The following is a 13,032-nucleotide window of genomic DNA, read 5'->3' as shown; positions in this document are numbered from 1 at the left end:
TGGAGAAAGCCCTGTTGTGTGAAAGGGAAATGGTAAGCTTGCGTGTCTTTTTGTTGTGTTTCGTCATTTTGCTCATGTTTTTGCATGTTTATCGTGAGGTCGTGAAAGCATGTTGAGTTGTGCGCAGAATGTGAGGAACGCAGGGTGGACTTATTGCTCGATGCAAGCCAAAAGCAGAGCGTTATGCCGAGTGTCGTTGTGGTAGCTGGCCAGACGTGTGGGCTTGGAGCTTAGACAATGTGGCTACCGCCGGCACCGTATGTTGCAACAGTGACTTTGGGGGCCAAGTACTCCAGACCGGGCTCGAACCACCAGTTCCTAGTTGGGGATAGTATCCTCTTTCAAACCTTGTAAAGCTTGGACGGGGGTGGGAGGTGCAGAAGAGGGGGAGTTTGGGAAAGAAGGGAGTGAGACGTTGCATAGATGAAAAAGGAAAAGACAAAGGAGAAATATCATACCAGCCACGCTCTTCGCCCTTGTCCAGGAACGAGCAGTCACCATTGACTTCGCAGTCCCAACCACCCTTGACACCCTTGCCTCTCCAGTCGACGAAGGGTATGTTCTCGGGCTCGTCCAGTGTCCAGATGTGTTGCTTCTCCACAGGTGCTTCGGGCATGTTGCGGCGTGTGAACTTTGACAAGGAGCAGGTGAAGCACTTGAAGTCTTCCTCGCTGGGATCTTCAGGCATACGCCCGGTCAGAGCACGACCAATACAGATCATGCTGGCGGCGTGTGTGCAGATGAGTAGCGTCTTGGGGCCGTTGGGGTCTTGGTCGAGCTTCTGGATGACGTGATAGAGGGCGTAGGCGATGCGGTCGTGAAGGGAAGTCAAGCTTTCGCCGTTGACGCTGGGGCGGATGACAGGAATGTAGGCCTCGGCGAGACCACCGGGGAAGTGTTTGGCAAGAACGTCCAGAGTAGCAGGTGACGGGTGATCGAAGCGGGCAAGACCGTAGAACTCTCCGACGCCGTTTTCGACATGGACTTGCAGCTTCTTGTCTTCGGAGCGGCTACCGTTGAGCTTCTCGACTGTGGGCTTCAGAGTCTGCAAGCAGCGGTAGAAAGGAGAGCTGTAGATGACATCCACGGGAGGATCCAGTGTCGCAATGTGCTCGGCCAGTTCCTTGGATTGGTTGACTCCATGAGCTGCCAGTGCCGGATCCGAAGCGATGCCAGTAGGTGTGGGGAGGTTGCTTGTGTATGTTCCAGTAGTCGGGTCAACCACCCAGTTAGAGCGGAACTGATATCATGGTCAGTATGCCTCCTTCAAGCACGAACGATGTGGATAGTGCAAGGAAATATCATCACAAACGCCGCGACTTCTTTCTGCAACGACGGGCGAAAAACTAAAAGCACCTGCCAAATGAAACACGACGCTTCACGTCTGTTTGCGCACTGCTCTTTCTTTGTGCTGATGAGAAAAGGAAAGTGCGCTGGGCGTTCATGACACATCTGGCCCGCAGGCTGTGAATGAGAAAGGATGAAAAGGAAACTTACGCCATGTCTGGTAACGTAGATGGTCTCAAGAACCATGATGAAGGCAGCTATTTGATGGGAAAAGTCAAAGTCTGGAAGACGATGTTGTTGTCCACGAGGGTGTCGTCGAGTTGCTGAGTGGAAGTTTTGGCGGCTGCGTCAGCGGCGTTTGTGAGAAGGAACGACCGTGCGAAAAGTCAGAAAAGTAGGTAGCTGGTGGCAGATCGATCAGCTTGTAGCCAGCCTGGTCGAGCTTTTGTATCTTCAGAAGACGAAGAGAAGAAGAAAGTCATGGAAGCAAAGTTGAGCAAACGATTTTGGACAAAGAAAGTGCTGCTTGACGGTGAAGGCCAAAGAAGCCGCATGAAGCTTGCTGGACCTCAATGGCAGCCTGCATGAGAAAACACTGCAAGACATGAAAGACATGAGTTTGCACACCGCTTGATGAGTTCACGAGATTCTTGATGGCAAATACAGAAGGTCGTAGATAGGTGCTGCACATGTTCAAAGAGGCAGAGAGATGAATCACGTAATGTCACGAACAGAATGCACAAGAGTTGATGAAAAAGAACATGGTAGACAAGCGTCGTGGCTCTTGATTGAAATGCTCAAAGTGCTATCTAGAACGAAGACGCATGCCGTAACTTTTGGTGCTTTTGTCGTGACCTGCTCAACCCGTGGCAGCTCCTCTCCAGACAGACGTCTAGTAGAAGAAACCAATGATCTTGCCGGCAACGTGCTTGCGGCGGGCCTCCTCGTGGTCCATGATACCGGCCGAGGTGGTCAGGACGATGTAACCGAACTGACGAGAGGGAAGGAGCTTGACAACCCACTTCTCCATGTCGCGGAGCTGGACGTTGTAGCGGGGGGAGATGACACCGGTCTTGTTGAGGCGGCCGTTGAGCTGGACAACAATCTTGCCGTTGCGGTGGTCATCGACCTCCTCGAACTCGCCAATGTAGCCTGTGAAGACAAAAAGATCAGTGACTTGTTGGGAGAAAATAAACAGCAAAACATCATTGAGCAGTCCGAAGCCGTGTAAGTTCCTCGACGTTGATCTCCCGGATACTTAAAGGGCAAAGGCCGTGGGTGATTGAGACCGTTCACCTAGTTATCAACCCGGGTGTGTTGTGTGCTATGTATGCTGCTGCTGCATCCTCCTCTTTCTGCTTCGGACGTGGCTCGAGATGTGGGCTTGTAGTAAAGGCTTACCGTGCTTCTGCATGACAGAGAGGAACTTGACAATGACCTTGGACGAAGGGCGGATCAGGACCTGGCGCTTGCCGCTCTTCTCGGCGTTGTTGATGGCGTTGAGGGCATCGTTGAGGACGGAAGTCTTGACCATTGTTGCGGTTGTCGGGCGAGATTCTCAAACGGCGAGGTGTAGGCGGTAGGAGGTATCTGCTGATGCGAAGACGTGTGTTAGCCCTCGGGAGCCGTGAGCGCAAAGAGTGCCCTTCGGGATGCGCAGAGTGGGAATGCGACCAGAAGGGTTCTTCAGCTCGTCCATGTCAGGCTGACGGTGTCACTTGTGTCCTGGTGAAGGAGAAGTGATGCGCCAGTCCGGGCTACCTGAAGGGCACTCGAATGCTGCAGTGAAACAGCATGGCTTGCTGCGACGACTTACCTCACGGATTGGCGGCGGGATGGATGGGAAGAAACGAGCGAAGCGCTGCGCAAAGCAAAGAGTCGAAGATTTTGCAACGCATTCCCAAGTCTTGGCAGCAAATTCGGCCGGCACAGGCGCTGTGGGGGCCCAAGCGCCGCGCTTTCCCGATCGGGCGCAGCGTCAAGAGGCCAGACGCCAGTTTTCTCGCTCTCTCCGCAGAAAGACGGAAAGGAAGGAAGGAACGAGGGAACAAAAGCACCCTTGGCACCCCACCCCCGAGCGCACAGCAATCTTTTTCCTGTCCAGCTACTTCTCCTTTGCCTTCACCAACCAAATACACACCCAACCACCGCCAATATGCTTATCTTCAAGGTGCGCCTCTCCGACTGCTGCAAAGGACCCGCGACCCGAGTGCCCATCTCTCACTTGCTCCACTCGACTCGCCCGTGCCCTTTGACAGCTCAACCCCTCTTGATGGAATCCCGAACTGAGCGCTGACTCGACTTGCAGGATGTCATCAGCGGCGACGAGATGATCTCGGACTCTTTCGACCTCAAGCTCGTCGACGGCGCCGTCTACGAGGTCGACTGCGCCCGTATCACCGTCGGCAACGACAACATCGGTACGCCAGCTTCCTTCCTGACAACAGCCTTGCCACAGGCACTAACAAGACCTTTTGCAGACATCGGTGCCAACCCCTCTGCTGAGGATGGTGGTGACGAGGGTACTGATGACACCGCCTCAACCGCCATCGACGTTGTCCACTCTTTCCGCCTTCAGCCAACCTTCTTCGACAAGAAGACTTACATGGCCTTCCTCAAGCAGTACATCAAGAAGGTCAAGGAGCACATGAAGTCCAGAGACGCCTCTGAGGACGAGATCAAGGAGTTCGAGACTGGTGTCAAGAGCTACGTATCTTCAGACACCTTCAAGAAATTCAAGTACGACTTCTACACCGGCGAGTCCATGGACACCGATGGCATGGTCGTCCTCCTTAACTACCGCGCGGATGACACCCCGTATTGTGTATTCTGTAAGCGAAGAAGAGAGAAAGGAGAAAGGAAGCGAGTACTGACATATCATAGGGAAGCACGGTATGTCCGAGATGAAGGTTTAGAGTCGTTAAGGAACAGGCAAGCTGGTTGCATATCTGCTGGGTTGTCTTCTATCAATGACGCGCTTTCTTATGATATCCACGAGCCAACACAAGCACGCTCTACCCCTTTGCAAAATCCAACTTTTCTCCAGCTTCTCCGTCCCACAGTGTGATGACCGACCATCAAGGTGCTTCTGTTCTCACTTGACGTGGCCTCGGCCCTGTCCTCTGTAGTCAGTACCCAAGGTAGGCATCTCTGGTGAGACGCCTCTTGTGAACTCCACGTTCCTGAGTTCACGTAGAGAAGATGGACCTTGCCCAAATACATACCATATTGGCTGCCCGGATGCCTTGCGAAATGATTGTTACATTGCGAGATGACTTTGTACTTGTCGTGACTGCCAGGCGTGAGTAGCTCTACTCATCAAAATATTCTGCATGTCACTCGTACCAACTTCATGACAGTCGACATCACATTCAGGAGTAGTGCTTTTTACCTCTTGACTCGTTGAGTGGTAGTCGCATCGCATGACGGTATTGTCGGTGATCATATACAGCGCTCTTGCCATGCTCTGATGTTTTGTTGTAGGCTTCACGGCTTTCGTGGTGTAAATTTCGATGTTCCTTGTTAACACGATCTTCATCTTGAAGCTTGATTGTTTGGATCTCTTTTCCTCAACCACCGTGGCTTCCTCCACTTACAACTTCTTTCCTGACAGATTGGGAGAAGTCTCGATGAGGTTGATTGTGCAGGATAATCATTTTGCTCTCTCTTTGCAGACATATCAATGCTCAACCAATTGGAGCAGGGTGATAGCCTTGACGAAATTACCGCTCCAGCAGAGAATCCCGGCTGTGATTGGTCAACATGACTTGGGCGCTTAAGTGCGGCACGGACCGACAGACCGCCAAACACAGTTCTGTCTCACTCAGTCCTGAGGCACCTCCTTTTGTGCCATACCATTATCATCGTCGACGAGTTGCTGCAGACATTCTATTGGTCTTGAGTTCAATGAAAGACAATTTCACGATGCATTGAAACTCCAAAATCATTCTTCTCATTATTCCTCGCAATGGCTGCCTTGGACCCTGTCAGTTTCAGGTCCAACGGCGGCTCACCTGCGCCGACCACTCCCCGAGGACAAGCAAGCAAGGAGATCAACATTATCATCGAAACCATTGCTCAGGAGTTCGGGCTTCCTTTGAGACCTCGTATTGGCACGAGCTCACCGAGCAAGCGTCCAGATGGATACGCCGAAAGGTGCGTTGATCATATCAGCTTTCTATTCTTCCGGAACCGAGTTGAGATGCACGAGGTCTTCAACCAGTTTCGCAGGGACAAGCGAAACAATAGTATTGGACCCAATGCGCTCGAAACCTTCTATACCCGGACTCGAGATGCAGCATATCTGGAGAAGAATAAACCACAGGTGGATAAGCTGCAGCTGCAGCCGGAATTCAAGAAACCCGCACCAAAGCTTTCATTGACACAGACCAAACTCATCCCGACCATCAAGAAGAGCTCCAAGTTGAATCAGGTCAAAACATCCGAAGTTGATTATCAACCCTCCAAGGATAAGCTGCTGCCAGTCAATCAGTCCTTTGTCTTCGACGCCGAGCCTGTCAGTAGAGGGACCAAGCGCCTTTCGAACCAAGATCTCTTCAACTCTCCACAGTATGTGCGCCCCCAGAAGCAGCGGCGACAGCAGCCGCACATTGATGATCATTTCTCATACAAGATCAGTCCGTCCAATCCTAGCTTCACTTCATCAAATCAAACCAACGCTGCCTCTGTCGTCGCTGGGGCGGAGAACCTCAGTTTCGCCACGACCGTCGCTACTTCGTTTGACGAGACTGACGAGCCATGGGACTCCTCGAGCGCCGACTACGGAGGAGATCTGGACCTGTCACAAGTCGAACAGATCATGACTAGCTTTGAACAACCTTCACATGCGCAAACAGACTCGAATGAGCTGGAGAATTCGCTTGTCAAACCTCAAGTCTCGCTCGAACGTTCAATCAACACCCGCCCACCACTTTCAGCGACCGACAGCCATACGACCGCAGCAAACGTGCAGCTGCAAGCCGAACACTCTGCAGCTTTCAAGGCGCCGACTTCGAAGACCAACTCCACATCTATGGCAAAATCACTTGAGCATAGACTCGTTCGGACACTGCCTTCTGACGGCCTCTTTGGCTCTTTTGTGGCTACCGAAGTCAATCATTCATCATTCCATCATCTTTGGGACAGCTACCGTCTCGCAACCGCTGCTGAAAGACCCTTCCAGTACTACAGCCACGAGGACGAGTTGAACAGCAAAGTTCCGGCTGGTTTGCAGTTCCAACGAACGCCTACTTCAGTCTGGGAAGCTTTGACAGACCCATCGCAATCAGCCAATGTCATCCTCAAAGCCAATCTCAACTTCAACTCGAGCGCTTCTGCAGACAAACTGTTGACCCTATCCTTACAACCACTCAAGTGTGAGAGAGCCTCTCGCTTGCAGAGACAGTTTGGCTCCAGCCGTTTCTTGTATGTCCAAGTGCCACAAATTCACACTTTCAAGGGCATTCATCTCAAGGGTCAAGAAAGCCTTCTCAAGGCACGATTCCAAGAGTGGATGTGCACGGAGAAAGAGTTTCTTGGTCGTACATGGCGTATCTTTCACATTCAGGATATCAAGAAGAAGCACAACAAGGACAATTTGCCGAGCCACCGCCTTGTATTGTTTGCTGTTGACGGCCCTCGCCTGAAGAAAATCAGTATTGAGGAAATGCTGAACTGGGCTATTCCGTTTGCTAAGAACGGCCATCAAGGATTCTGTAAAGCATACGCTCGACTAGACCTGTTCCTCTCGCAGACCATTCCTACGGTCGACTTCACCCACAAGGAGGTCAAATACATCAAGGATACCTTCGCAGACGGCGCCACAGAAAGTGAGGAGTTCAACGATCGCCGCATGAAGTTTGAGTATCGTTGCGGTTTTCTGGACGAGAAGGCTGTCATGAATGATGGCTGCTCATTGATCTCAGTCGGTGCAGCGAAGGAGCTTTGCGAGAACCTTGGCATCAAAGGAGTACGTCCTGTCGCTTTCCAGGGTCGTATCAATGGTTGCAAGGGTGTTTGGATGATAAGCGCACCCTACGACACGACAGATCAGAAACATCGGAAGAGATGGATTCACATGACTGACAGTCAACGAAAAGTTACGCCGCGAGATGAAGACTTGACAAGCAATTGTGAGCCCAATCGTTGGTCGTTCGAGTTGGTCAAATATACAAGCACGCCAAAGCCATCAACGCTCAATCTGGACTTCATTCCCATCTTGCAAAACCGGCACGTCTCTCGTGACACCTTACAGCAGGTCATCGAGACCCAGCTGGAAATGGACTTTACGGCCTTCTTGGAATCATTGAACGACCCAATCAGCTTGCGGCGCTGGCTGAACTCAGAATTCAGTGGCATGGAGGAGATCAACCGCAATCTTGGCATCAGAGAGGCTGGCAACTTCCCGTCTGACTGGGTAGAGAAGTCCATCTTGCTCCTCGAATCTGGTTTCAACCCAATCACAAGCCAGTACCTTGCTATGTGTATCCAACAGGTCACAAAACTTTGGCTCGCCTCGGTACGCTCGAAGCTCAAAATTCACCTTGGCAAATCCGCCATGGCTCTTGGTGTCGCGGATCCGACAGGGTGCTTGAAACCAGGTGAGATTCACATGGCCTTCTCGGAGACTTTCCGCGATGAAGCATCTGGAGAAGTCTGGTCTCATTTGAAGGGTGAGGTATTAGTTGCAAGACATCCCTCACTCCGATGCTCCGATATTCAGAAGGTCAAAGCTGTTTACAAAGAAGAGCTTAGCCATTTGACCGACATTGTCGTCTTTCCCTCGAAAGGATGTGTACCGCTTGCTCACAAATTGCAAGGTGGTGACTACGATGGTGATACCTTCTGGCTTTGTTGGGATCAGAGATTGACGACCGATTTCAGGAATGCCCCTGCTCCGCTTGACGAGCCAAAGCTGGAATACTATGGCATCAAGAAGGACACGAGAAAGTTGGCGGAAGTCCTCGGCAGTGATAACAACGTTGACAGATGGCTTTCTGAGAGCTTCAAATTCAAGTTGCAAGAAGATTTGTTGGGCAAAGCTACCAAGCTCCATGGGAAACTTGCGTACAAAGAGAACTCCATCTCGTCGAAGAAGGTGGAAGACTTGGCTGGCTTGCACGATCTGGTCATCGATTCCGCGAAGAACGGGTACACTCTCACCCTCACTGCTTTCAACAACTTTGTCAGAAAGAAGCTTGGAATCAAAGGAAGCCTGTACAAACCAGCTTACGAGTCTTGGATGCAGTCTGCAGCGGACAGTAACGATGGTCGCTTGGAACCAAACCTCAGACATATCATCGATTACCTACTGTTCGAAGTTGTGAACCCTCGAATCGAGCAACTCAACAAAGATTGCCAAGTCAAGCTTGCCGATGCAGATAGCCATGACGAGGACTTGGTCAAGCCATACAGTGACAGAAAAGCAGACATTGATCCAATCGTTGTCGATGTCCTCAGACGGATGAACGCCGATCTGGCCAAAGTCAATTCCATCGGCAACTCCGCAGAGAAGATGACGAAAGAGCTGTATGCTCTACAGGCTAGTCGTGTCCTTGAAGCATACACGGCAATCCAGCCCATCCACACCGAAGATCGTGTCGTCCAGGAATGGCTCAAACGGACGACGCCGAACTCGCCAAACACCTGGGAGCTCGTCAAAGCATCAGCCTTCTACTTGGATAAGCACCGAAACAGATTGACGTTAGCTTTCTTGGTCGCGGGCAAAGAGCTATGCTACATCAAAGCCATGGCTTCACCTGGCAGCAGGGTTGTCATTGATACACTTTATGCGACGTACAAGCCTCGCAAGGAGAAGAAGACCATCAACAAGCGTCAAGCGCCATTGCCTATCACTGAGTCTTCAGAGTCGAGCGAAGAAGAGTTCTTTGAGGCTCCTGGTTGATGAACATCGTGTCTTTTGGAGATTCGAACTATGTTGATCTGGCTCTCTGCCCTTGGTGTACTGCGAGTACGACGAGACTGCGATTTTGGGAGATATGCCACATCACGGCGTGATTCCGTACTGGACGACGACCCCAATGACTCGATGACCACAAGGATGCTCCCATCAAGATATTGGGATTTTTTTCGAAAGTGTGCGCGGCAACCCAGTCAAGATTCGTTCACCTCCGCTTTCACATCTCAAATTCGCCTAATCTTCAACTACTTAGGGATCAATCTTCTAGACACCTCCTCTCCTCTATATCTCACTCTGATAGCTGAGACAAGTTCGACCTGATACGTGATTCCTCGAGGTTCAACGTCCAACCTCAAAGTTCGACCTCGATTCTCAACATCCGACCTCAAAGTTCGACCTCGAGTTCCCGTCTTCGAAGGTTGACTTCAGCCCATACCCAACCCGCTTCTGTTCCGCACTCACCTCCTTAGTGGGAGACAACGGTCCGATCATGGATCAACTGCAACCTACACCTTCGCCCAACAAACGCCAGCGTCCTGAGCCAGAGAATAACAATTCGACCTTGGAGCCATCGACCAAGAGAGTCAAGATACTCCAACCAGCACGCTTCTCATCTTCGGAACCGGCAGAGCAGAACAAAATCCTCGACACTGTGCCAGAGGCCGAACATCTTCCATGGCTCTCTGAATCCGACAAGTCAGTCATTGAAAGTCTGGGATTCAATGTTCCTGTCAAGAATCCCACCGCCGCTGCCACCAGGTACCAGTACTTCGTCCCCTTTACCCTGGTAGAGGCCAATCTCGAAGTCACTCAGACCTATCATCACTGGTGCGAGTTATTCGGTACTATCTGTGACCCGTCCGGGACCACCGGGTATGGCCCTATGCTTTTTTGGAGCTTGGAGTTGAAGGATTGCGAGGCAGACTACCCGTTCACGGGAGAGGACTCCGCGAGCGGTTCTGCAATGTGCAGCACAAGGTCTTGTTTTTCCAGGAGGACTCGTTGAAGCCTCATCCTTACCATGGCGTGGTCGAGGGCAATCGTCTTGTTATCCACCTCTTCCGCCGTAAGCCCACGAAGTCAGACCGCGACTTCGAAGAGTTGCAGGACAATTTCAAGGAGGAGATCAAGATTATGGAGTCCGCAGATGGCAAGTACAAGATAAGCGACCTGAGAAACTTGGTCCTTTGCACCAGGCTCACACTCGCTCAACGTCAGACGCTGTCCATTGCTGCTCAGGTTGGCCTCAGAGTCGGAGCTGGAGCTGAAGACCTGGACGACTACAAGCGGCTTCTTGTCCAGATATCCGAAGCCAACCGCAAGGCGCAAAATGACCACGACAACAACCCTCATCTCAACCACAACAACAACGGGAGTGCCGACGAGGACGACCTTCACGAGCAAGACCTGGAGCCTGAGGAACAACTTACACACAATTCATACGCAGAACTCAGAGCGATGTTTGACGACCCTGAGGTCAGAGAAGCATGGGGTGATGAGCTTTACACCGCAGTTTGGAAGGCCAAGTTGGAGGAGATGGACGAAGACCATTTGATCAACCTTGACCGCGACAATATTCCTGAGGAGTTTCACATCATGTTGAGCCAGATCATTGAGCAGAAGGCTCATGACAAGAGAGCTGCCGTCCTTGATGCTTTGGATGAATGAGCTCAGAAAGATGCGGTCCAGTATGTTATGCATGAATGACTTCTGGAATACAAGAGGAAAGAGCGGAAGAGGCTAGATGATACTTCTGGGATACAAGAGGAAGGAAGCAGCACTTGAAGTCATGGCGGTTGAAGGTTGAGATACAAAAGTTGACCCTAACCTTGAGTTTACGCAAAGAGTGGTAAGGTCTAGTGCTACCTGCCGTACCTTGAGAGAATCAGGGTACGGGTCAATGTTGCGATTTATTACGATTAATACACGAAGACATGAAATAACACACTTTATAGACAGGTGCACAATGACTATATCTCTTCGCTCGAATCAAATGTGACTTCCAACGGCAATATTGATTCTCAATTGCTTAAACATCCGGCAAAGTGACCATCCTTGCTTACGATCATTAGATTGATTTGATTTGATTTGATTTGATTTTCTCAAGCTATTTACCCCGCAAGGGGTATAAGCTATCCATAATTAACAAGATTTCTAGCTAATTACAACCATCGGTCTTAGTTATATAAGGAGGGTAAAGGTCTCTTAGACCTTAAACTAATCGTAAACGCCTAGTACTCTAATATGCTCTTATAAAGAGTAACTCTACACTTCCTATCCTTAAGTGTTAGAGGGTGTAAGCCTCCTCTATAAGGGCGATTCCCTATATCGTGTTCTTCCTTATTAGCCTAATACTACTTAGAGGTAGTTAGATTAAGGTAGCAGTTATATTATTTTAGTTAGATAGAGAGCACCTTATGTTAGTCTATAGGGTTTGTCTTACCTTTTACTACTTTATATTTATCTTTATAGTCTTCCTATCTTAATAGCATACTTAATAGTAGCTTTAACTACGTTTAAGTCTAGCTACTATTTACCCTTCTTACTATTAACTTTCTTCCTATCTCTTTCGGCTATTAAGTATCCTCCTAGCGCATAGGATAGATCCTAGTATCTGCTACTGTGTGCTACTTTTATAGCCTCTCTTTTATCCTTCTATCTTAGGCATAAGAATAAGAAGTATAGTACTATTTCTATTATTCTACATTTATACCTATCTATATCTATAATGTTAATTCTACTAAGGTACATATTTAGTCTTAATATGTTTGTCCTTAGTTAGACTAGTATAGTAGCTACTATCCTATTAAGTGCGTTATATAGCTTAGTTGTGTGCTTTCTAGGTAATGCCTTATCGATCTTCTAAAGATATTTACCTATTATTACGCTATAGAACTCCTTATGCTTTAGCTTAAAATCCATGACTTTTGCTCTTACATATATTACTAAGATTAGGACGTTGTTTATAGGGTTAGGCATAGCCGAGTTAGCGTCTATCGCCTTCTAAGCTAGCTCGTTTACCCTCTTATTACCTCTAATTCCCTTATAACCTAGGACCTAATGTAGAGAGAATGTCGCTTTAGCGATCTTCTCCCTAATTTTTATAACTAGGCCTATGCCGTCGTTAATCTTTATAGATTAGATACTCTATAGGGTACTCTAGCTATTAGAAAAGACCCTAATCTTTACTAATCTATTATTCCTATATAGTATTCCTTTAATGGCTATCTATATCGCTTCTAGCTCTATTAGGTAGACGTTAGTTTCTTTAGCTCTTCTTATTATTCTTAATGCTTCCTATACTAATGTCTAGATCCCTACGCCTACTCGTCTATTATAGACGGATCCGTTTGTATAGAAGTCGATTATTTCTAGTTCTTCTACTATTACGAGTTTAGCTACTTCCTTATTAAGTATGTAAATATAGGCCTTTAGACTCTATAGTTTATACCCTATAGCTAGGATCTTATTTACCCTATTTGCATAAAGTACCTTAAATAACGTAGCTACTTTACGGAGAGGTAAGTTAAACCGCTTAATAGGCTTAGTCTTAGTAAGCTTTACGTAGATATATAAGGCTTCTAGTTTCTAGATCGAGATCTAGAACCTAAGTGTCTACTTATATAGTCTTTAACGTAGGGATAGTATCCCTACTTCTAAGATAGTAACATCGAGACCTAGCGTTCTAAATCCTCCTACTATAGCTTATACTATAACTCTCTAGGCTCTATATAACACTAATAACGTTTTGTCTAATACCGTAAGGTACTAGATCGGCGACGCGTAGTCTATAACTAGTGCGACTATTACTATAAATAACTAACGTA

The 13,032-nt window shown here is 48.8% G+C and overlaps 5 protein-coding genes across 5 annotated transcripts; 3 read left to right on the top strand and 2 right to left on the bottom strand.

Annotated features, from left to right (window-relative positions):
* Positions 1-148: 148 nt before the first annotated feature.
* Positions 149-1,764, bottom strand: M438DRAFT_151431 (phosphoglycerate mutase-like protein). The gene is made up of 2 exons (XM_029898973.1): positions 1,498-1,764; positions 149-1,240 (listed from the first exon to the last, which is right to left on the bottom strand). Exons 1-2 carry the CDS (start codon positions 1,531-1,533, stop codon positions 182-184), a joined length of 1,095 nt encoding a protein of 364 aa, XP_029755371.1. The 5' UTR covers positions 1,534-1,764; the 3' UTR covers positions 149-181.
* Positions 1,765-2,075: 311 nt separating this feature from the next.
* On the bottom strand, positions 2,076-3,128 carry M438DRAFT_349871 (ribosomal protein S8). Its single transcript, XM_029906493.1, has 3 exons — positions 3,104-3,128; positions 2,689-2,880; positions 2,076-2,439 (listed from the first exon to the last, which is right to left on the bottom strand). Exons 2-3 carry the CDS (start codon positions 2,819-2,821, stop codon positions 2,180-2,182), a joined length of 393 nt encoding a protein of 130 aa, XP_029755370.1. The 5' UTR covers positions 2,822-2,880; positions 3,104-3,128; the 3' UTR covers positions 2,076-2,179.
* A 261-nt stretch (positions 3,129-3,389) lies between these two features.
* On the top strand, positions 3,390-4,620 carry M438DRAFT_349870 (microtubule/calcium-binding protein). The gene is made up of 4 exons (XM_029906492.1): positions 3,390-3,457; positions 3,596-3,707; positions 3,768-4,118; positions 4,171-4,620. The coding sequence occupies exons 1-4, from the start codon at positions 3,443-3,445 to the stop codon at positions 4,200-4,202; spliced, it is 510 nt and encodes a 169-aa protein (XP_029755369.1). The 5' UTR covers positions 3,390-3,442; the 3' UTR covers positions 4,203-4,620.
* Positions 4,621-5,254: 634 nt separating this feature from the next.
* Positions 5,255-9,190, top strand: M438DRAFT_339949 (uncharacterized protein; the record flags this gene model as incomplete). Its single annotated transcript, XM_029904273.1, has 1 exon — positions 5,255-9,190. One exon carries the CDS (start codon positions 5,255-5,257, stop codon positions 9,188-9,190), a length of 3,936 nt encoding a protein of 1,311 aa, XP_029755368.1.
* A 505-nt stretch (positions 9,191-9,695) lies between these two features.
* Positions 9,696-10,873, top strand: M438DRAFT_339948 (uncharacterized protein; the record flags this gene model as incomplete). The annotated part of the gene is made up of 2 exons (XM_029904272.1): positions 9,696-10,078; positions 10,147-10,873. 2 exons carry the CDS (start codon positions 9,696-9,698, stop codon positions 10,871-10,873), a joined length of 1,110 nt encoding a protein of 369 aa, XP_029755367.1.
* Positions 10,874-13,032: the final 2,159 nt, after the last annotated feature.

The sequence above is a fragment of the Aureobasidium pullulans genome (genome assembly GCF_000721785.1).
Source record: "Aureobasidium pullulans EXF-150 unplaced genomic scaffold scaffold_35, whole genome shotgun sequence".
NCBI lineage: Eukaryota > Fungi > Ascomycota > Dothideomycetes > Dothideales > Saccotheciaceae > Aureobasidium > Aureobasidium pullulans.
This window is presented reverse-complemented; position numbering and strand designations above follow the sequence as displayed.

Excerpts from the sequence above, each read along its gene's own strand:
- M438DRAFT_349870 (XM_029906492.1), top strand. Across the intron at positions 3,708-3,767 it reads CGTCGGCAACGACAACATCG|ACATCGGTGCCAACCCCTCT; the intron begins GTACGCCAGCTT and ends GACCTTTTGCAG. Across the intron at positions 4,119-4,170 it reads CACCCCGTATTGTGTATTCT|GGAAGCACGGTATGTCCGAG; the intron begins GTAAGCGAAGAA and ends GACATATCATAG.
- M438DRAFT_349871 (XM_029906493.1), bottom strand. The coding sequence starts at position 2,821 with ATGGTCAAGACTTCCGTCCTCAACGATGCCCTCAACGCCATCAACAAC. Across the intron at positions 2,440-2,688 it reads CTCTGTCATGCAGAAGCACG|GCTACATTGGCGAGTTCGAG; the intron begins GTAAGCCTTTAC and ends TTGTCTTCACAG.
- M438DRAFT_151431 (XM_029898973.1), bottom strand. The coding sequence starts at position 1,533 with ATGGTTCTTGAGACCATCTACGTTACCAGACATGGC. Across the intron at positions 1,241-1,497 it reads TCTACGTTACCAGACATGGC|TTCCGCTCTAACTGGGTGGT; the intron begins GTAAGTTTCCTT and ends CCATGATATCAG.